Source organism: Anomaloglossus baeobatrachus, chromosome 1, assembly GCF_048569485.1.
Source record: "Anomaloglossus baeobatrachus isolate aAnoBae1 chromosome 1, aAnoBae1.hap1, whole genome shotgun sequence".
In the NCBI taxonomy this organism is placed as follows: Eukaryota; Metazoa; Chordata; class Amphibia; order Anura; family Aromobatidae; genus Anomaloglossus; species Anomaloglossus baeobatrachus.
This window is the reverse complement of record NC_134353.1, coordinates 719,937,989-719,962,634: the sequence shown is the minus strand read 5'-3', so window position 1 is coordinate 719,962,634 and position 24,646 is coordinate 719,937,989. Positions and strand designations below refer to the sequence as shown.

At 44.3% G+C, this 24,646-nt stretch overlaps 1 protein-coding gene across 3 annotated transcripts in view; it reads left to right on the top strand.

The window, feature by feature from the left end:
• Positions 1–24,646, top strand: part of SFSWAP (splicing factor SWAP) — a 237,666-nt gene that overhangs the window by 154,818 nt on the left and 58,202 nt on the right. For all 3 annotated transcript variants that reach the window (XM_075322143.1, XM_075322151.1, XM_075322159.1), the window contains one exon: positions 17,801–17,988. In XM_075322143.1, coding sequence (XP_075178258.1) covers positions 17,801–17,988 — 188 coding nt within the window. The remainder of the gene's footprint in view (positions 1–17,800; positions 17,989–24,646) is intronic.

Sequence of the window (24,646 nt, the reverse complement as noted above, 5' to 3'; positions counted from 1 at the left end):
CGGTCGGCCAACCGTGGGCACTACCAGACCGACCAGACTTGCTGTCTCAAGGGCCGTTTTTCCATCTGAATTCTGCGGCCCTCAACCTGACTGTGTGGCCATTGAGTCCTGGATCCTAGCGTCTTCAGGGTTATCTCAAGAGGTCATTGCCACCATGAGACAGGCTAGGAAACCAACGTCCGCCAAGATCTACCACAGGACGTGGAAGATATTCCTGTCGTGGTGCTCTGCTCAGGGGTTTTCTCCCTGGCCATTTGCCTTGCCCACTTTTCTGTCCTTCCTTCAATCTGGATTGGAAAAGGGTTTGTCGCTCGGCTCCCTTAAGGGACAAGTCTCTGCGCTCTCTGTGTTTTTTCAGAAGCGCTTAGCCAGACTTCCACAGGTACGCACGTTCCTGCAGGGGGTTTGTCACATCGTCCCTCCTTACAAGCGTCCGTTAGAGCCTTGGGATCTGAACAGGGTGCTGATGACTCTTCAGAAACCACCGTTCGAGCCAATGAGAGATATTTCTCTCTCACGCCTTTCGCAGAAAGTGGTCTTCCTAGTAGCAGTCACTTCACTTCGGAGAGTGTCCGAACTGGCAGCGTTGTCGTGCAAAGCCCCTTTCCTGGTGTTTCACCAGGACAAGGTGGTTCTGCGTCCGGTTCCGGAATTTCTCCCTAAGGTGGTATCCCCCTTTCATCTCAATCAGGATATCTCCTTACCCTCTTTTTGTCCTCATCCAGTTCACCAATGTGAAAAGGACTTGCACTTGTTAGATCTGGTGAGAGCACTCAGATTCTACATTTCTCGTACGGCGCCCCTGCGCCGCTCGGAGGCACTCTTTGTCCTTGTCGCTGGCCAGCGTAAAGGGTCACAAGCTTCCAGATCAACCCTAGCTCGGTGGATCAAGGAACCGATTCTCTAAGCTTATCGTTCCTCGGGGCTTCCGGTTCCCTCAGGGCTGAAGGCCCATTCTACCAGAGCAGTGGGTGCGTCCTGGGCTTTGCGGCACCAGGCTACGGCTCAGCAGGTGTGTCAGGCAGCTACCTGGTCGAGCCTGCACACTTTCACGAAACACTATCAGGTGCATACCTATGCTTCGGCAGATGCCAACCTAGGTAGGCGAGTCCTTCAGGCGGCGGTTGCCCACCTGTAGGACGGAGCCGTTTGCGGCTCCATTATGAGGTATTATTTACCCACCCAGGGACTGCTTTTGGACGTCCCAATTGTCTGGGTCTCCCAATGGAGCGACAAAGAAGAAGGGAATTTTGTTTACTTACCGTAAATTCCTTTTCTTCTAGCTCCAATTGGGAGACCCAGCACCCGCCCCTGTTCCCTTCGGGCTGTTATTTGTGTACACATGTTGTTCATGTTGAATGGTTTCAGTTCTCCGATATTCCTTCGGATTGAATTTACTTTAAACCAATTTATAATTTTTTCCTCCTTCTTGCTTTTGCACCAAAACTGAGGAGCCCGTGAGGCACGGGGGGTGTATAGGCAGAAGGGGAGGGGCTTTACACTTTTAGTGTAATGCTTTGTGTGGCCTCCGGAGGCATAGCTATACACCCCAATTGTCTGGGTCTCCCAATTGGAGCTAGAAGAAAAGGAATTTACGGTAAGTAAACAAAATTCCCTTCTTCTCTCTGCATAAAGCAAATTTATATAATTTATACAATGTGATTTTCTTGAATTTATTTTGGATAGTCTATCTCTCACTGTTAAAATTAACCTACCCTTAAAATTATAGACTGTTCTTGTCTTTGTCAGTGGGGAAACTTACAATCAGCGAGGGATCAAATAATTATTTCCTTCACTGTACTCTAATGATGATCTACTGCTGATTAGTGCAGTTTTGATAAAATCACTGATTAAACTCAGTAAGTGACACATCTGGTATCAGGATCTCTGCCCCAAATTATGCTGCTCTCAGATTAGGTGGCAAAAACCTGGTGACAGATTCCCTTTAAATACCATGCAGATTGGTGAGGGGTCGGATCCATTCCTAACACCCATGTGATTAGTGAAAAATAACACCCGCTCTGAGGTTTGCTGCTCAGCAGGCAGACGCTCCAAGCTCATGCACAGAGATGTATAGGCTGATGGACTTTATCTGTGCAATCTATGAGGGTCTCGACACCAGGACCCCACTCGGCTGCAGAACATTTAATGAAGGGTAAAAGTATAAGGCTAATTTCACACATCAATTAAAGCCTACATGAAAAACTCCACACATAAATAAAATCATTTGTATTTTTATTAAATTCTCATAATAAAAACACTTAAAAAGGGCTTGTGCCTGATGCAACGGATCCGGCGCAGAATATGCAAAAACTGATGTGCCTGATTCTTTTTTTTGACGGTTCTTATATACCTGATCCGTCAAAAAACTGATCCGGCGCATCCGTTTTTGCATCCTTTTCGTCCGTTTTTTTGGGGTTTTTTTGCTGGATCCGTTTTTTTCAATACATTGGAGCATGCTCAGTTTACAAAAACGGATCAGACGGCCGCATCCGTTTTTTACCGCATTACGCCGGATCCGGCATCCATAGGCTTCCATTGTAAACCATGCCGCATCGCGCCGGATCCGTTGCGATGCTTTTTTTTTGCCGTACAAATAAACGTTACAAGATACGTTCCCTCCGGCCGCCGCTTTAGGCAATTATGACGGATCTGGCAAAAGCCGGATGCAACTCAAGGCATCGTGCACAATCCGGTGCTCATACAAATTAATGGGGATAAAATGGATCCGGCGCCACATCAGTTTTACCCGTTTTTTTCCGGATTGTGCCTGAAGGAAAAAACTGATGTGTGAAATTAGCCTAAAAGAAAAAAAATGTGGACTAAAATTGTTTATTGCTTTGTTTTGGCCGGAAATTTGCGGACCTAGCTTGGATTTATATTTGCTGTTTCTCATGGAATCTGAAGTTTTTGGAAATACAAGATTTTAGTTTCCCATATTGGACGTAAATTATGTTTCATGGTAAATGTCAATTGCATTTATTTATTTTTTACAGAAATGAAAAATAATGATATTTAAAAGTCATTTATTCAATCTGTTCCACTTCTTTCTTGCATGGAAAAAAACTCATTTTTTTTGCAGAGTTGAAATAGTATTGTAACCTCAGAGACCTTCTTCCCTAGGGATATCATCTATTTAATCAAGAGAATTTGCAGAGTTTACACATTTATATTTTAGATTTATATGGCAGATCTGTCAAAAGAAAAGCTATTTTTAAATCCAGCTTGTAATGGCAGTGCCGCTGTGTGATTGTGCTGCATGGCACCATAATTATGTATCGGGTAAATAGGATATACAGTACAGAGAACTCATGAGGATCGCACTACCCTTAAAGGGGCTGTCTCATGATAAATGGTTTAAAACTACATAGTGTTTGTAAATTTTAATAAATGAAATGCAAAATGGATCGTTTTTACAAATTTTTACTTTTATAGTTTATTGGAAGTTTTCTTGGTTACGGCCACCACTGCAGTCTGTGTGATTGGTTTCTTGGCAAGGAGTGTGCTGGTTGCAGGCTTTTTGCTTTAGAACCTATAACTAATGATGAGCGAGCACTAGCATGCTCGAGTACTTGTAACTAGTGATGAGCGGGCATTACCATGCTCAGGTGCACGGTACTCGTAACTAATGATGAGCGAGCACTAGCATGTTCGGGTACTCGTAACTAGTGATGAGCGAGCACTACCATGCTCGGGCTCTTGGTACTCGTAACTAGTGATCAGCGAGCACTACTATGCTTTGGTACTTGTACAAGCAGTCGGATGCTTGGATGGGCGCGACTCGTACAGAGTATAATTGAAGTCAATGGGAAACTCGAACATTTTTTCCAAGAACTGTTCTGTCTAAAATGCTTTAGTTCCCCATTGACTTCCATTATACTTATATACTCTAGTTTCACCTATCCGAGCATCCGACTGCTCTTGCCGAGTGCTTAGCACCCGAGCATAGTAGTGCTTACTCATCACTACCTACAACCTCTCCTCTGAGACTAGCCAGATCTTTGGGTCTGGACAGCTTCGGTGACCCTGCACTTCCCCCATACTACAGGGGCAAAGCTGTCTCTGCGATCAGGTTAGGAAAATGCTCAGTTTTGTACCTGCGGTGCATCTGTCAATCTTTAGGAGCATTCCAACCCCGGCAAACAAGAAGTTGGGAGGCGACCTCAAGAAATAAGGTAATACACCTTTGATTCTACCGACTCGGTCATAAAGAAGGCAGGAGGAAGCGAGGTCACAGAGGAGCCAGGAGTTATGGTTGCTCATTTGCTTCTGTTTTAATATGAAACATGTATCTTCATATAATATCTGCTTTTTGGCGCCTAACGACATTGGCCCTTCAGCTGTAATATACCGCCAAATGTATCTTCTGTTCATAATACCGCGGTTCTAGCTCCCACCGTGCAGACTATTCGGCCCCTGCTGAGGGCTGCTGTCTATGCTATGAATCACGGCTTTATGTACAATGACACAGCAGGGCGGAAAACCACATTGTATACGATGACAGCAGACTGCAAGGTAGTTCTGGCAGCTTGGACATATTTTCCGCCGGCTTGGGGGTCGTTTCATCTCCACATTGTCATGTCACTTTTTTAACACTTAAGTCATCTGAACTACATCTGCACAGCCAGAATGTTCTCCAGTTTCCATTGGAACAGGTTTGTTCTTTTAGTTTGTGGCAAACATTCTGTGACAACGGAAGAATGAGAAAATCAAGCTTCTATCAAGCGATCTACAGGTGCCATTGCTATCGAGACCACATGTGTGCTAGATCCTGTCCTATACTACTAGACTCCCATGGTGGGAATTGTCTCACCCATGTTGAGTCTCCGTACAGATATAAGGAAACAAGTCACATATTCCAAAGTCAGTGTGGTCTAGTCTAAGCACTCGGTCTCTTCATATAAAGAGTGGTTTGTATCAATATATTGATACAGGTTGGATGATTTTAATTATCTACAGATAATTTACAGGTTAATAGCATTATATGAGTGCCTGGCTTCTGTACTAAAAATGCAAACCCCAGGAGTAAAGGACCTTTATTCCTGCTGGGTGCCGTCGGCTTTCAGTCACACAGGCGTGCTGGTGCAGCTACAGTCAGAGTGGTGGATGTAAACATTTTGACGAACAGCCGATATTGCACTTATGTGCTATAAATCAAAAGTAAATCTGAAGAAAGCCCTGAATATGCAAAAGTGTAAACATTGGAATTATAGGTCATGTGACCAGAAATTGGGGCACAAAAGTAGGATGGACTAAGGAGGAGGCAGTATGGAACTAATAATATACAGAACAAGACAAAAAAATGCTGGTATGCCTCACAAAAGAGCAGTGACATGAGAAGCAGAAGAGAGTACAGAATAAGAAACATCCAATGTGTGTGTGTGTGTATATATATATATATATATATATATATATATATATATATATATATATATATATATATATATATCACCAATAAGAGAGAGCTAGATCGATATACACTGAATAAAAATATAAACGCTACACTTGTTTTTGCTCACATTTTCCATGAACTGAACTTAAAGATCTAAGACATTTCTATACGCACAAAAGGCCTTTTTTGCTCATATTGTTCACAAATTTGTCTAAATCTGTGTTAAGCCCCCGTAACACACAGCGAGATCGCTAGCGAGATCGCTGAAACGTCACCGGTTTTGTGACTTATCAGCGACCTCGCCAGCAATATCGCTGTGTGTGACAAGCAGAAGCGAGCGGGCCCCTGCTGCAAGATCGCTGATAGTTACAAAACGATCAGGACCATTTTTTGCTCGTTGGTCTCCCGCTGTGCAGAACGCATCAGTATGTTTGACGGCGGGACACCAACGATCTGAATGTGCAGGGAGCCGGCGTCTAGCAGCCTGTAAGCGGCGGTACGCTGGTAACCGTGGTACACATCGGGTAACTATGCAAAGCGCTTTGCTTAGTTACCCGATGTGTACCATGGTTACCTTCGTATTCCGGTTACAGGCTGCTAGATGCCGGCTCCCTGCACAAATAGCCAGGGTACACATCGGGTAACTATGCAAAGCGCTTTGCATAGTTACCCGATGTGTACCCTGGCTACCAAGCACAGCGTGGCTGGTCTCTGATCGCTGTGGAGATCTGCCTGATTGACAGCTCACCAGCAACCATGTAGCGACACTCCAGCGATCCCTGCCAGGTCGGATCGCTGGAACGTCGCTACGTGTGACGGGACCCTTAGTAAGCACTTCTCCTTTGACGAGATAATCAATCCACCTCACAAGTATGGCATATCAAGATGCTGATTAGATAACATGATTATTCCACAGGTGTGCCTTAAGGCCCAGTCACACTAAGCAACATCGCTAGCAACATCGCTAGCCACATCGCTGCTAACGAACAACTTTTGTGACGTAGCAGCGATGTTGCTAGTGATGTTGCTGTGTGTGACATCCAGCAACAACCTGGCCCCTGCTGTGAGGTCGTTGGTTGTTGCTGAATGTCCTGGGCCATTTTTTAGTTGTTGCTCTCCCGCTGTGAAGCACACATCGCTGTGTGTGACAGCGAGAGAGCAACAACTAAATGTGCAGGCAGCAGGAGCTGGCTTCTGCAGAGGCTGGTAACCACAGTAAACATCGGGTAACCAAGAAGCCCTTACCTTGGTTACCCGATATTTACCTTCGTTACCAGCGTCCCCGCTCTCATGCTGCCAGTGACGGCTCGTGCTCTGTGCACATGTAGCCACAGTACACATCGGCTTAATTACCCGATGTGTAATCTGGCTGTGTGCAGGGAGCAGGAGCCGGCACTGACAGCGTGAGAGTGGGGACGCTGGTAACGAAGGTAAATATCGGGTAACCAAGGTAACCAACATAAAGTCTTAGATCTTTGAGTTCAGCTCATGAAAAATGGGAGCAAAAACAAGTGTTACATTTATATTTTTGTTTGTGTGTGTGTGTGTGTGTGTGTGTGTGTGTGTGTGTGTTTATATGCATATCATAGTAATTATTATCCTTGATAACGTTTGTACATTAGGTAAGTATATGACAATAGATATAAAAAAATATACATATGGAACAACACCTATTTATTGTAGTTGTTACATTTACTACGTATATCATTTATATTGATTATCATACACTGTTACTTAATGTACAAACCTTATCAAGGATATGAGTTACCATTAGAGCTGATCGATCAGCCAAAAACCCGGTGCTGGCGGATCACTTCCAGATTTTAAAGAGTCCGATCCGCTCTGGAATCTGGTGCCCATAAAAGTCAATGGGGACCGGAATCCAGAGGTTAAAAACGTTTGTGGAGGGGATAGAGGGGGTAGGAACAAGTGCGGTATACTCACCGAGGCGGTGTCATGGCGGCACACTCCTTCCAGGTCCCGCTATTCCCTTCCAGAGCCGACAATTCAATATTCATTGTTTTCCCCGCCCACCGGCGTGTGTAATTGGTTGCAGATAGATCCCCCCCCACCCTGAGTGGCAGCGTGTCAACTCACTGCAACCAATCACAGGCGTCAGGATGGCCGGTAGGTGAGGAAAACTGCAAGTGCTTACTTTTTACCACCATGCTGACCGGCAATCAGCAGCACAGATATAGCTTGCGGCTGCAGCCCCAGCTATCGGGCTGTATCTGTGCTGTGTATCCAGTCACACGTGCAAGGCTTTGCTGGGTGATACCATAGCAAACTCGCGCGAGTCGCTCACATGTGTGACTCCGGTGAAACCAAATGTGGCTTTTTTTTTTTCCCCCCAAATAATTAATTTAAAAAAAACAGACGTCAGTCAGGGTAATAGCAGTGGTCAATAGCGGCGCACAGCTGCTACTAAACCCTAGGTTGTGATGGTACAGGCGTCTATCAGATACCTGCATCACACAAACCTGTAAATGAATGTAAATAAACACAGACAAAAATCCTTTATTTGAAATAAAATACAAACACCCCCTCCTTCAGCACTTTATTCACCCCCAACACCCTGCAGCTCCGACGTAATCCACAAGAGGTCCCACGCCGCTTCAGCTCTGCTACATCTGAATATTACAGAGAGAGGCACCACCGACCGCTCTCTGATCTCCAGAGAATGAATGAGCTGCGCATTGAGCGGTGACGTCACTCAGGGCATTTGCGGTCACAGCTGGAGGTTCCCACGGTCCTTCATCTGGGATCGCAGGTAACCTGACCTCAGGTGGAGGTCACGGAGTTCACAGACCTGCATCTCCTAGCAGAAAAATCTCAGGGTTTTTTGGCCAAGAGATGCAAATTTGGTGTTGAAATTTTTACACCATATTCCTGCATCCAATCTACACCTCCTGACGCATTTTTTTTTTCCAACGGTTTTTTGCCAGGAGGTGCACATTTGGTGCTGAAATCGTCTGCACCAGATTTCAGCACCAAATTTCCACCTGCTGGCAGGAATTTTTTTTTCTTTTTACAGCCTGCAGTTCCTTGAACATGAGCGTGCATGTACCTAGAAACACATGCACGTTCCTGTCAGAAATGTGCGGCTGTGCTGCAATGCCAGACTCTCGCATGCGGCTTTTTTAAATTTTTTTTATTTAAATAATTTAAAAAAAAAATCCGATGGGCGGTCTTCCCTCCAGTTTTCATCCCCAGCCATGATGATGCCGGCTGGGGGCTTGTATATTCTCAGCCCTCAGCTGCCCGGTATTGCCGCATCTATTAGATGTGACAATCCCGGTGCATTACCGCCTCTTCCCGGTGGCGTGATGCGTTGCCAATTGGGGTAATAGCAAGGGTTAATAGCGGCGTACAGCTGCTACTAAACCCTACGTTTGTGATGACTCAGGCGTCTATCAGATACCTGCATCACAAACCTGTAAATGAATGTAAATAAACAAGACAGAGAAAAATCCTTTATTTGAAGTAAAGTATGAAACGCGCCCTCCTTCACCACTTTATTAACCCCCAAACACAGCCCTCCAGCGTAATCCACACGACGTCCCACGGCGACCCATCCAGCTCTGCTACATCTCCGAGCGAGCAGCCATAGAGCACGACTGCTAGCCCTAAGTGCAGCCCATGACTGAGCCACGATAAGCCATGACCGCAGCTGAAACTGTCTCAGGCTGGGGGTAAAATATATCTTTGTACCGTGTTAACCAGTAGAGATAAAAAAAATTGTTTAACAGAACAGAGAGTCCACTGAGTTCTCTCTGTTCTTTTAAACAATTTTTTTTTTTTCAGGCTGGGGGGTGTGTCAACCTGTAACCAATCACAGATGAGACGACGGCCAGTGGGCGGGAAAAACACGGAAAGCTGTGGGATTGCGTGCACAGTACAGGAAGTGAATGCGCGACACGGAAGCAGTATGCCACCATGACAGTCTCGGTAAGTATGAAACTGATGCTTATTAGTTTTATTTATTTTTACTTGATTTGCCGAATCCAGATCGTGCACCCGGAAACCCACGCCTGGGTCTGGCACCTAGATATGATTAAAACCTCGCGGATCCAGACTTTTACAGTCCGGATCCGCTCAGCCCTAGTTACCATACATTTATGGTAACCTGTTGAACCTCATGTGATTTTAAGGGTCTGTGCGCACTAGAAAATGGACTTTTCTTAAGAAAAATTCGCACCCTCTGGCATAATACCGCACCCGCGGTTTTGCCACTGGTTATTCCCTGCAGTTTTTTGTTTTTTTACCATTTATCTATGGCAAAAATCGCAGGTACCTGCAGAAAAGAAGTGACATGCTCATTCTTTTTGCTGCACAAATTCTGCAGCAAAATCTGTAGGGGAAAAAAATGCAATGTACACACAGCATTTTTCTTTTACGATAGGTTTTGCTGGGGAAGGACTGCAGCAAGGTTATGAACATTTTCTGCAGCAATTCATGCAGCAAAACCGTGGCAAAAACCGCAGCGTACGCACAGGACCCAATAATAGCTTATTTTGACATTTTACATTCTTGAGACATACCAGCATTTTCTTTTCTCTTGTTCTGACCGATGTACTGTAGTCTTGATGCCACTGCTGCAGCAAGTAAACAAAGACTGGAGCAGCAGCGGGGAGGCAGTGCTGGACCCGGGAAAACTGAATATCGGTGTGTTTTTTAAACTTGTGCAATACTGTAGAATGAAAAAATAATTTTGCGACAAACCTTTTTAAAATGCGTTCCATCAATGATGTTTTGTCTAAAAGCACATGCTGTTAATGTCTGCTAGTTCCAGGCTCCATCTTTCATGCCTAATAACCAGAGTTGACAGTCCCCACTTCTGAGCTGTATCCGTCATACAAAACCCCGCATGTCTGTGACCGCAAAGACCATATTTGTGCACCATTGAGTAGGTGGTGGTCTTTTGCCGTACATGCATGTACTATGCACTGTTACATATTTTCTTCCTTGTCTTTACAACTCCAATCAAATCATGCATGCTGGTTAGAGACGTGGCGAAGCTGAAATCTGAATTAACATGTCCGGACGTGTCCCAGATGTTTAGAAAGCTTGATTTGTATGCAAATGTGCGTTCTCACAAGTTCCATTTCCCTCACGTAGCGCAGCTGTAAATTGTCTTCAGTTGGCTAAGGCTAAGTTCACATTTCCGTTGATTTGTATCAGTCACATGCGTCGCTTGACGCATGTGACTGATGCGCTGTTCAACGCTGTACAACGGATGACAAAGAACAGAATTCTTTGTCGGATTCCGTTGTGTGCGGGGGAGGAGTTCTGGGGCAGAGCCGAGCGGGGGGCGGGGCCAGGCGCTGAGGATGTCAGTGGAAGTGCTGCGGTCTGCATGGCTGGGGACAGGTGAGTGTATCTGTGAGTGAGTGTGTGTATGTGCATGTATGTATGTATGTATGTATGTATGTGTGTGCACATGCAAAGTGCGGGAGGGGGCGGAGCCGAGCGGGGGGCGGGGCCAGGCGCTGAGGATGTCAGTAGAAGTGCTGCGGTCTGCATGGCTGGGGACAGGTGAGTGTATGTGTGAGTGAGTGTGTGTATGTGCATGTATGTATGTGTGTGTGTGCACATGCAAAGTGCGGGAGGGGGCGGTGCCGAGCAGGGGGCGGGGCCAGACGAGGGTGTCAGTGCTTGTCTGCATGGCTGGGGACAGGTGTGTGTGTGTGTGTACATACATGTGCAGAGTGCGGGAGGGGGCGGGGCCGAGCGGGGAAGTGTCGGCCTCCCTGCACACGTAACCAGCCTAAATATCGGGTAACAGCAAAGCACCCGATGTTTACCTTGGTTACCCGATATTTACCTTGGTTACGGGCCTACACCGCTTAGCGCTGGCTCCTTGCACCGTAACCAGGGTAAATATCGGGTAACCAACCAAAGCTGGTGACGTGTGCAGGGAGCCAGAGAGCATGCGCAGCGAAATCCGACGGATCTCGCTGCTCAAAAAACGTTACATGCTGCGTTCCCCCCGCCCGGCGGTCAGTCGTTCCACGACTGATCAGTCGGGCGGAGGGTGCAACGCAGCATCATCAGTCACAATCCGCTGCTCATACAAGTCTATGGGAGCAGCGGAATCCGCTAAACGGATTCCGCTGTTTACAAGAGCAGCGGATTGTGACTGATAGATTTTAGCGGAAATGTGAACTTAGCCTTAGTTGCATTATCAGATTTACCTGTGTATCCGGGGCGGTGTAACAGAAGTACCGTCCTACCATACCATACATTGTAACCCGCACCTGCTTCTACACGCATCCTGTAGGCTATTTAGCTTCATTATTTGTATATTTAAAGGCTTATTCCTATCTCCAAGATCCTATCCCAATATATAGTAGGTATAATATTATTAGCAAATCCCTTATATTTAGAAATGTATAGTTCTTCTGATTCACTATGTCACTTACCTCATGTTCAGGACCTTAGGTATCCATGGTTATGACCATTATCTACTAACTGTGATTATATGCGTGGTCGTAACCATGGATACCCAAGGTCCTGCAATGCCCTAAACATGAGGTAAGCGACATAGTGAATCAAAAGAACTACGTTTCTAATTTAAGGCATTTGCTAATATTATACCTACTATATATTGGGATAGGATCTTGGAGTTGGGAATACCCCTTTTTAAGTATTGAAAAAAGGGCGGGTCTGGCATAGACGTCCACAAGAAATTATCAAAGTAAAACCAAAAACTTTTATTGGTTTCATTAAAACTCCAAATATCAATCAGCGGTGACTGAAACCATGCCGGTGCCGTCCATGACTGAAACCAGAGCACTGCTGGGAGGATTAATGGCAGATTAACCCTAGGTCTGCAGGTTAAGTGTTTTTACATTTGACCAGTTCCCTTTAAAAGTCTAGCAGCCATTTTTAAAATAAAGTTTCCAATGAAAGCTTAACGTTAAGGAGACTTGTAGGCCATGCAATGCTTTTGATAAAAGGTTCCTTACCCTAATCTTACACATAGCCTCCACTCTCTTCACTTTTTATCAGTGCTGCTTCAGTTCCAAGACTCCATCTTTTGACCACAATTTTTGACTGCCAGAGGTCTGAGGTGACGGTCACACGCTCTGAATGCAATTCCATGAGAGCCAAAATGAGGCTCTCATAGACTTGCATTGAAAAGTGACCTCGAGATCACTCCAACAAACCCTCGAAATCTGGCCGATCACAAACTACTGGAGACTTACCAGGGTGGTGATCGAAGGTGAAGACAGTGGCGTGTGAGTAATAAGACTTAAGTGCAGGGAATTCCAATCCGTAACACCGCACCAGCTGTGAAATTAAAAAAAAAAAAAAAAAAAGCTGGAGTGGTGCTTTAAATATGCAAATAGCCTCTTCAGAGAGAAAGAGGACTTGAACGCTATCTAGTGCCAACAAGTGGAAATAGCAATCCTAAAAGTCAATACCAACCCTTTCCAAGGAGCCTATCACCATGTGTTCCCCATATAAACTGTATTTACCACCTTTTAAAGGGGCTCCTGTCAGCACAGAATGACTGTCCAAACCAATTACAGGCGCTCGTGCATCATGGTGGGGCTAATCATTTATATACACCTTCCCACTTGCTTGTTGTCTCCTCTGTTTCCAAATTCAACTCCTCTTTGATTGAGATCTCTGGCTTCATAGAACCAGTGAAGGGAGGAGATAGTTGGAAAACAAGCAGTTGGGAAAGTGTGTTTAAATGATTAGCCCCACCATGATGCATAAGAGCCTATACTTAGTTTGAACAGTCATTCTGTGCTGACAAAAAAGGGTTCTCCCATCTCCAGGATCCTATCCCAATATGTAGCAGGTGCATTAATATTATTAGTAAATGCAATGTGCTATATTTCTCCTGATATAGCCATGTCTCTTACCTCATGTGCAGGGCATTGCAGCTTAGGTATCCGTGGTTATGACCATAAACAACTATGTGACTAAGGCGGGCTTTACACGCTGCGACATCGCTAGTAATTGCTAGCGATGTCGAGCGCGATAGCACCCGCCTCGTTGCACGGCCGATATGTGGTAATCGCTGCCGTAGCGAACGTTATCGCTACAGCAGCGTCACACGCACATACCTGCTCTGCGACGTCGCTGTGACCGGTGAACCGCCTCCTTTCTAAGGGGGCGGTTCGTTCAGCGTCACAGCAGCGTCACTGAACCGCCGCCCAATAGAAAAGGAGGGGAGGAGATGAGCGGCCGGAACATGCCGCCCACCTCCTTCCTTCCTCCTTTTCCGGTGGACGCAGGTAAGGAGATGTTTGTCGTTCCAGCGGCGTCACACACAGCGATGTGTGCTGCCTCTGGAACGACAAACAACATCGTACCTGTGGCAGCACCGATATTATGGAAATGAACGACGTGTCAACGAGCAACAATTTTGCACGTTTTTGCGCTCGTTGATCGCCGCTCATTTGTTTTACACGCTGCGATGTCGCTACCGGCGTCGGATGTGCGTCACTAACGACGTGACCCTGACGATATATCGGCAGCAATGTTGGAGCGTGTAAAGTACCCCTAACTCTCACTACCTGATTGGATGTAATCATGGATACCTAAACTGCATATGAGGTAAGACATAGCTATATCAAGAGAGCTATACTACATTTCTAATTAGAGGTATGTTCTAATATTATTACATTTATAACCCTTGAACAGAACTCCAGCAACCTGTACAAAAGTGCCCAGCTCCCCACATATCTAAAAAAAAAAGTATATTTTAGTATTTCCATGTGTCATGTGCTCGCCAGCGCACGGTCCAGTCTCATGGATTACATTTGTCTGTGCTTGATGTTTCCTCTGTGCCCGCAATCGTCAGGAGCACAGCGATTGAAGTGGCTGACATCTTTCACCATCTGCTGAACTCTCCTGCCGACACATTAGAGAACTGCACAACAGAAGTAGGTGATGTTAAAAGGACTGTCTGCACAGAATTACTGATCAAACTAAGCTCCTGTGCACTCTTTCCTTTCTTTTTACACTAATGGCTCATATGTGATCAGAAACTACTGGTTGGGCACAGTGCAGAGTGTAGAAGGAAAGGAGCGCTATTTGACTTTTGTAGAGCAAATTTGGGTAGAATAGATTGTGGGCTCCATGTTGCGCTTACAAAGCTTTTGAAGAGTATAAACAGGAGTAATCTCCCACAAGGACTCTATTTTAAAAACTCCACTTAAGAAATTAATCTAGATGTGTGACAAGCATTTTGAACCAACACCACTCCAGCTTTGTTGTTTTACTTCATTGCTGGAGTGGTACTTTAAATCTTAAGTTCCCTGCCCCTAATGTTATCTCACCCTCTGAAGTCTTCATAATAATCTTTATTTGAATATTGCTGTGATGGTGGGATATGGTGTACTGTGTATCCTGTTGTGTAGGTTCGTATTTTACGCTTGGTTCACTGTCCATTATTTGTATTGGTTGTGTGTACATTGTATTGTCTGTAGGTAATCACCCCCTGTAGTGTTCCTGTCCCTAGGTGGATTCCATGGCCACCTCCCCCACACCTAACTTCTTTGCTTACCTGGGGGAATGAGACAGTCTGTTTGAGAACTTGAAGAGAGAAAGACTAAAGGCCGCTTTACACGCTGCGATATCGTTACTGATATCGCTAGCGTGCTCCCCCCCCCCCCATCGATTGTGCGACACGAGCAAATCGCTGCTCGTGGCGCACAAAATCGCACGGACCCGTCACACTACTTACCTGCTTAGCGACGTTGCTGTGACCAGCGAACCGCCTCCTTTCTAAGGGGGCAGTTCGTTCGGCGTCAAAGTGACGTCACTAAGCGGCCGCCCAATAGAAGGGGAGGGGCGGAGATGAGCGGGACGTAACATCCCGCCCACCTCCTTCCTTCCTCATTGCGGGCGGTCGCAGTTAAGGTGAGGTTCCTCGTTCCTGCGGTGTCACACATAGCGATGTGTGCTGCCGCGGGAACGACGAACAACATCGTACCTGCAGCAGGAACGATAATTGAGAATAGGGGGGCATGTCACCGATTAGCGATTTTTGAAATTTTTTGTGACAATTCAAAATCGCTCATAGGTGTCACAAGCAACGACATCGCTAAAGCGGCCAAATGTGCGTCACAAATTCCGTGACCCCCAACGACATCGCTTTAGCGATGTCGTAGCGTGTAAAGCAGCCTTTAAATTGATCCTCTGGGCTGAAGGTGACACCCCAGAGAGACTGTGAGAAAACCCTGATTTCCCTGGAAAAGGACTGCTGGATGATTCTGACTTCTCCCTGGAACATTTATGCCATTACTGGAATATTTTACCCTCTGTGTGGTGGATTATGTGATGGACATTCTGGATTGCATGGAATAAATATACCTTGGATTTCTCACTCCTCTCTCGCTCTGTTGATTGTGTCATATGGGAGAAGGACCCCGTCACAAGCGCCAACATATTCCGCAGCGTTTTACACTTCATCTGTTTCTTTGTCGCTTAGTTTCTGTTGCTCCTGTGAATCCTCTCCAGTTTACCTATTGGCAGCTCCAGTGCTTAATGGAGCGATCCCAAGGTCACAACTCAATACATCTCTCTGAGAGCCTCGTTCTGGCTTTCATAGACTTAGATCGACTTGTGATATAACTTCTCACCTGTCAGATGTTGCAGTCACAAGATGACGCCGAGAAAAGGTGAATAAGCTGAAGGGTGAGTATAAAGGGTGCTTTACACGCTGCGATATTGGTAACGATATATCGTCAGGGTCACGTCGTTAGTGACGCACATCTGGCGCAGTTACCGACATTGCAGCGTGTAACACAAATGAGCGACGATCAACGAGCACAAAAACGTGAAAAATCGTTGCTCGTTGACGCTCATTTCCTTAATATTGCTGCTGCAAAAGGTACGATGTTGTTTGTTGTTCCTGCGGCAGCACACATCGCTATGTACGACACCGCAGGAGCCACGAACATCTCTTTACCTGCCTCCTGCGGCAATGAGGAAGGAAGGAGGTGGGCGGGAGGTTATGTCCCGCTCATCTCCAGCCCCTCCACTTCTATTGGACCTCTGCTGGGTGACGTCACTGTGACGCCGCACGACCCGCCCCCTTAGAAAGGAGGCGGTTCGCCGGCCAGAGCGACGTTTCAGAGCAGGTATGTGCGTGTGATGCTGCCGTAGCGATCACACAATATCGCACGTACGACGCGGGCGGGTGCTATCGCACTCAACATCGCTAGCCGATGCTAGCGATGTCACAGCGTGTAAAGCACCCTTTAGACCCGGGGTACAGGGCTTAGACTTAAAGCACCACTCTAGTGGTGAATAAAAAAACAAAACCCCTCTATACTGGTGCTTTCACAAAATTTTAGAACATTCCATTAAAATGTTGCTTTAGCCCCAAAGGTTTAATTGTCACAAAAGTAGCAAGAATATTTGCATTTTTAGACTCCACTGCTAGACTACAGAGGTGGTCTGTAACCTTGGCAACAAGCACTAAAGAAAAAAGTTCAGTTGAGCTGAAAAGGTTTTTAATAGTAGTAAAAAAAACAAAAAAAAATTGCAGCGTTCCTTGTTTTTATATCCTGACGCTGTTCACGCTGAGGGCCTGCTTCATCATTGCTTTTGTGGCTTTATTTTTTTTGTGTGTGCTCTTCTTCTGTCCTTGTTTACACCTAGTCTTTTGTTTTTTGTTTTTTTGGGGGGTTCCCCCCCTCCCCCAGATGTTATTTTTGACTTTGCACATTTTTAAACAAATAAGACATAAAAGTGAGTCTTTTTCATGGGTTTTAGTTAAGTTTTTGTAAAGTAATTTTTACTAGTTATTTAAAGGGAACCTGTCAGGTCCAATATGCACCTAGAACCACGAGCAGTTCTGGGTGCATATAGCTAATCCCTGCCTACCGTCCCTGTATACACTAGCATAGATAAAGAGATCTTTAGAAAAAGTATTTATAAAGATCCTCGCTGGGACTAGTCACAAGGGCGCGTTATCCCCAGACTAATCCGCCCTCTTAGTAAGTTAGCACGCCCACAGGGGCATACTAACATGCTATTCAATGCAGCATCACCAGCATTCGCTGTGACCGCGCTTCTGAATGCCGGCCACTTCTGGTCATGCGCAGTAGACCTCTCTGAAGCCGGGATGCTTTATCTATGCTACTAGATATAGGGACGGTTAGGCAGGGGTTAACAATATGCACTCAGAACTGCTCGTGGTTCTTGGTGCATATTACACCTGACAGGTTCCCTTTAAAGGTATAAGGTACATTATGGCGCAAAGCTGGTGCACGTGTAGTGCTGGAAGAAAGCGGCCGTGTTCTCTAATCCTAGACCATTCCTTTAACGCCTTCCCCTATGTTAAAGATACTGGATTGCAGATGTGAAATACAATAGTTTTTACACCTGACATTTAGCTGCAAAATATTGCAACTAAGATTTATGTTTTTCTACTTTCAGCAAAGCAAAAGCTGGAGGATAGACTGGCAGCAGCTGCTAGGGAGAAACTGGCACAGGCAGCCAAGGAATCGAAGGAGAAGCAACTGCAAGCCGAACGCAAGAGGAAAGCGGCTCTGTTCCTCCAGACACTGAAGAATCCGCTGGAGATGGAGATGGGAAGGATGGAGGAAAGCAGCTTTAATGCAGAGGTTGGTTCATTACATTAGCTTTGTAAGTTGCTTGACTACCTTGTATCACGTGTAGCCTTCCATAGAGTAGGAGCATATCCGTGATCCTTCTGCCTAACCTCAATAGTGTGGGAGGCCGTTGCTTCTAGAAATAGCTGTAAATTGGCTTTACTTATGACGACTCCTTTCATTAATTAGAAGGGAAATAATTTGTTTGTTACATAATTTCTGGAAATATTTTTTGCCACCTGCATAGACAGCGCAGCAGAGTGTGTGTGTGTGTGTGTGTGTGTGTGTGTGTGTGTGTGTGTGTGTGTAGCAAAAAAGAAAGAAATGGAAGTTGCTTGTTTTAAAAAAAAAAAAAATAAATAAATAAATGTGGGGTAGGTTAAAAAGGTGGTGGGTGGTAGTGGGTTGATTTTGTTTCTAGCCTTCATTATATGGTACAAATTACCTGGTAATGTGAATCTCGGGATCAGTATGATTACAATGATACCTAACTTGTACTTTTTTTCTCTTTTAAAGTGAACCTGTCCTCAGGTGCAATATGCACCCAGAACCACAAGCAGTTCTGGGTGCATATTAGTAATCCATACCTAACTGTCCCTGTATACACCAGTATAGATAATCTAGATAATCCTATGCTAATGAGCGCAGGGACTAGTCCCAAGAGCTTTTCTCCCCTTAGTCATTCCACATAGCATGGTAGCACGCCCCTGTGGGTGTACTAACATGCTAAAGAATACGCAGCGACGCCGCACATACCTCACTGTTCGTGGCGTCCAGCGGAGGATGGCTCTGCTGTGCGCATGATCCGGAGTACTCGAGGCTTCCGATCATGCGCAATGAACTGATGCCGGGTGTAATCTTCCCAGCTTCAGTGAGGCACAGTGCGCATGACCAGAAGTGCTGGGGACTCTAGATTATGCCCAGAGCGCATCCATCCTCCGCCAGCCACCATGAACAGTGAGTTATGTGTGGCGTCACTGTGTACTCATTGGCATGTTAGTATACCCACTGGGGTGTGCTACCCATGCTATGTGGGACGACTAGCTAAGGGGAGAAACGCCCTCTGGACTAGTCTCCGTGTTCATTAGCATAAGATAAAAGATCCTTAGAAATACGTTTTGTAAAGATCCCTTTATCTATGCTAGTGTATAGAGTGACGGTTAGGCAGGGATTAGCAATATGCACCCAGAACTGCTGGATCCTGAGAGGTTCACTTTAATATTTTGATAGACCATACTATTAGAGACATGGCGACACCAAATAGTTTTTCTTTTTATTTCGCTATTGTTAAAGGAAGAGAAGTGGGGTCATTTGACATTTCCCCCCCCCCATTTATTTATTTTTTTAATTAAACTGATTTATTCTTTTTGTAAAAAAAGTAACAACAAATGGTTATCTTAGGGATCAAACACCGCCATTGTTTGCAACTCAAAAAATATGCTTCCATGAACAGCCTTTTGTTGAAAGTATATTGGAGCGGTGTCGCAGAGTATGTATGGCCAAATTGAATGATTTAACTGGCTGTATGGACTTTGTGTATGTCTGTGGGCATTACAATGGTTCATTAAAGGGGCATTTTAATCAAACATGTCCTGCTGTTTAACGAAGGTTTTTGCGTTTACATGTATTTTTATTTTTTTAAAAAAATGCTGACTTTTTTTATTTTACTTTACTCACTTATTAAATAAAGAAATACCGAAAGAGAAACATTTGAAAAAAGAGGGTGAATGAATAAAATGGAACTTTTGTGTGTGTATATATAATATATATTATATGTGTGTTTAAAATGTGTCACAGTTCCGACCAACCGAACAGAGGGAAGTTTAACCCTGGAGACCCCAGTAGAGTCCAGTTATGGTAATAGTCTTTACAGGGCGAGATAAATTGCAATTATTAAAGTGCCAAAGTGTATAAAGCAAATGCACAGCAATTGAATAATTGTGCTATTAAATAACAGGCATTGGCCTTGACAGTGAGATAACACTAGTGGAGTGTGAGTCACTCAGAGAACGCTCGGCTCCGTGCTGTACAGAAGGCACTATTGCCAGGGGCACTACAATTTGTAGCTACTAAATTGCAGCTTGTTAAATATACTATGCATCATAATTGCCATTATCAAATGCTAGTGGTATTTAATATTGTGTGCTTTATAAGGAAAGCGCTATTGCCTGGAGCACTAAAACTTATCAGCCGCTGTCTAATTACTAAGGTACCTTAGTATCAATTGAGCAGACACAGACCTGCACTCTAGCATTCTAGTGTTGATCTGTCAGGTGACCTATTTGCCGCGACCGTGGCTGGCATCAAGCACTAACTGGACACGCGGCATATTGACATTAGGAGCGCTTTTGCCTAGAACGCTAACAGTTAGCACAAAATATCATATTCTTGGCTATGCATCACCCTGTGAAAACCATACTTGCACTGCCAAGAACCAGTGCAGTCTATATGCGCTGCACATCGCTCAGTGCGCATGGTTTACTTTTCTCTGCTTTTGTAGCCAGGCATTTAGATTTCCACCGGTCGGTCCATGTAAACAGACCCTTAGAATCGTATAGTCGTGGCTGAAAGTGTTGGCACCTTTGAAATTATTCCAGAAAATGAAGTATTTCTCTCAGAAAATTAGGTCAATTACAAATGTTTTGTCATACAAACACTTATTTCCTTTCAGTGTATTGGAACAACACAAAAAAATGAGGAAAAATGGCAAATTTGGACATAATACTCTAAAAAAAAAAAAAAACAAAAAAAACCAGGCCCAACAAAATTGTTGGCACCTTTCCAAAATCATAGGTAAACAAATTTGTTTATATTGTGTGGTGTTTGTTCAAACTGACCTGTGGCAAGTAATAAGTGTTGTCAATATGAAAATTACACCTGAAACGAGATAAAAAGGGGAGAAGTTGACTCTATTTTTGCATTGTTTTTGCCACACTAAGCATCCAGAGCAGAAAGAAGAGAACTGTCTGAGGACTTGAGAACAAAAATGGTAGAAAAATATCAACAATCTTAAGGTTACAGGTCCATCTCAAGAGATCTTGATATTCCTTTGTCCACGGTGTACAACCTGATCAATAAGTTTAACACCCATGGAACTTTAGCAAATCTCCATGGACATGGATGGCAGAGATAAATTAAAAGGAACCAAACATCAGGATTTTCATGTATAAGGTGCAGCCAGTGCAGTACTGGCACTATCAGGCACAGGCTGTACATGTACATACCATTAGGGTGCAGCTCGGGTGTTTAGTCAGTGAAATCCAACTTTATAAAGTTTGAAAATTCGTGCACTTTTTGATTGACGTGTGCACCTCTCTCCTAATGTCCGGGCGTGTTATGGACGTTTATCCCCGCCCCCGTTGCCTGTTCCTCCCTCTCACTGGCCATATGTAAATTTCTCTCTTCAGAAACATGGCGCTGGAGATAAGCCCGCTGTACTTAGTATTTTGCAGGAGAGGGCGGCGCATGCGCCCTCGCTTCTTCAGATCCCGTTGGGAGCGCGCGTGGTCACAACAGGACTGCAGAACAGCTGATGAGAGGACGCGATTACCTGCAGCTAAGCGCGTCCTCTCATCAGCTGTTCTGCAGTCCTGTTGTGACCACGCGTTATATTATACAGCTTTAACATTTGTGGCTGGTGCTCTCGATTTCTAAAAGCAACATTTAAATAAAAGCTGAAGGGAATAGGATCTTTACCCAACTTGCATATAAAAGTAATAAGGGAATATGCTCACCTTATTGGGTTGTGTGACACACACCCAGACTCAAAGTATGTAAACAACTGCTGTAGAGACCACGCGCTAATGCCAAAGCAGATCAGGACCAAAGATATGTGGAGCTATTACTGCGCTGCTGAAGATATGACCTAAATCCAAGAAAGATTGGATGATGGTGGTTTTAGTCAACGCGTTTCAAAGTATCTCCCCACTTCTTCATTACGAAATCCACCGATATAATTATTTTGCTGGATTTCCTGATGAAGTGGAGTGACATTTCAAAATGCGTTGAATAAAACCACCTACCTTTAATCTCTCCTGGATTTATGTGAGGTCTTCAGCAGCGCAGAAATCACTCCACATCTACTTGGTTCCTGAGCAACATTTAAATGTCATGTGCACTGATGCCTACATACACCACCACATATTGGCCACCCATGATCACCATTGCCGGTTTGCTTAATCAGGAAAGGCTCTGCCTGCGCAATAAGCTCCTAATGACAGTGCGGAGCCAGCACATTGCTCTCAATGAAGCAAACTCTAGAAATTACTGCATCTGTGCAGGGAAGATAAATCAGAGGGAAGAGTGACCTGTCATTCAATGACCGGAGCCCGGCGGTGGACTGCAAAGTACAGCAGGACTGGGGAGTAAAGTGCCTGCCCTGCTGCCTTGAGAATAAAACTTAATTTCTCAGTAATTTTCCTAATGGGGTATGAGTGTAATAAGCATTAATCGGCCTTTACACTCATACCTTTTAGTTAGGGATCTAATCTGCTGACAGGTTATCTAAATCCGAAGTAAAATATTAACTTATCTGCTTTTATTGCCCGGAATTGGCTTTCACAATTTAAAGGGAACCAATCATCAGCATTTTCGTGTATAAGCTAAAGCCAGTGCTGTACTGACACCATCAGGCTGATTCTCTACATACCTTTTGTGGTCACCTCGGATGTTTTAGGTTTAGGATGTTTGGGATGTTCTAGAAGAGAAAAGTTACATCAATTGTATAATACTTATGCTAATTCTAATAGGGGGAGGGGATAACTATGTATGCCCCCCCCCCCCCCCAGAGATTATCTGAACCTCAGCTGCTGTCACTCAACCAGCTGCCAATTGTATAAACTTTACTTTATTGGATTTCAAAACCTAAACATTTGAGCTGACCTCTACAGGTATGTATAGAATCAGCCTGATCGTGCCAGTACAGCACTGGCTTTAGGTTATATACGAAAATCCTCGTGATTGGTTCACTTAAATACTATATAGCATCAGAACAAGGCTCCATTAACTTTCATTGTAAAAGAGACTTGCGTCTCACACACACTGAGCCAGACAGTCTGAAGAGCGTTGACGTTACACAGAGGAGCAGAACTGCGCTGGATCCTGGAGAAGACCCCGATATGTGAGTGTATTAGCACATACACACTACGTTACATGAACATATCCACAGATTTATTACAAGGACTTCTTTAATAGATGTTTAAACATTCTGCATTAAGAGCTGAACTCACACTTCAGTTTTAAGAAGAAATGCTCTTTAGTAGTTGGCATTTACATTGAAGTGCTGATTACATGTGTTTATTTTTTTTGCCCAGTACGCGGATGTTTTTTCCCTTGGCATTGAGTTATAGAACTGTCACTGCTGTTGATATTAAAACCTTTGTACTGCTTCACTGTGCACACAGCAGAGACCTTTCTGTTTAATACGGCTATTATGGTGTATTAGGAAATGTCAAGCATATGCAGTAAATAGATTAAAAGCATGCACATTTATGGAAATCTGAGTGCATGCTCATTCCATTTAATTAATCTCGGCTAATAATGTTCATGATTTCATTAGCACCAATCAAAGCTGTAGCCCAAACGCTTCTAGACCCAGCAGTCTGATGGTGATAATGATGTATTCTAATTGCAAAATGAAATTGTCTTATCCTTACTGGCTAAACATATGATGGCACCAACCTGATTTCTAAGTGCTAGGGGGTAATTGTTATAATGCCTTGCACAAGCTTGTAAAGAAATGTAAAATTTTTTGCAATGTGATGTTATAAATATCACATACACATTGTATAAGAAAGAAAAAAAAAAAGTCATGTCTCCATGGTAACAGACTACAAAGTCACTCTGTAGTCTGGCTCTGCAACTGTGCCGCATTCATACATTTGAGCCCCACGGGCCGAGTACAAACCGTAGTGCACGGATTGTCCATATGAGGCTGTCTCGTTTGGATTAGGAGACCACAGACAGAATACATTCCGATCTGTACTCGGACTGATGATAAAACATCGATGTGCAAATACATTACTATGCATGTATTTAATTTTGAGAAAATAATTGTCCCAAAGCCATTCACATCCCTTAGCTGGGGCCATCTGAAGACTTTCTGTAGCAAGATAGCTTAATACAGACAGTCAGCCTAAATGGAATGATAAAGTGTGCAGGTTGGCCTGATGAAGGACGTATCCATATCTTTTTCTTTTTTTAAATTTGCCTGCTTCCTGTTTTAGTGAATATATATGTATGTATATAATATATTATACACTCGCACACACACGAAAAAAATATTTAGTCAGCCACCAATTGTGCAAGTTCTCCCACTTAAAAAGATGAGGCCTGTAATTGACATCATAGGTAGACAACAACTATGAGAGACAAAATGGAGGAAAAAAAAACCCCAGAAAATCCCCTTGTCTGATTTGTCAAGATTTCTTTTGCAAATTATGGTGGAAAATAAGTATTTAGTAACCTAAAAACATGCAAGATTTCTGGCTCTCACAGACCTGTAACTTGTTTTTTAAGATGCTCCTCTGTCCTCCACTCATTACCTGTAGTAATGGCACCTGTTTGAACTTATCAGTATGAAAGACACCTGTCCACAAGCTCACAGTCACACTCCAAACTCCACTATGGTGAAGACCAAAGAGCTGCCGAAGGACACCAGAAACAAAATTGT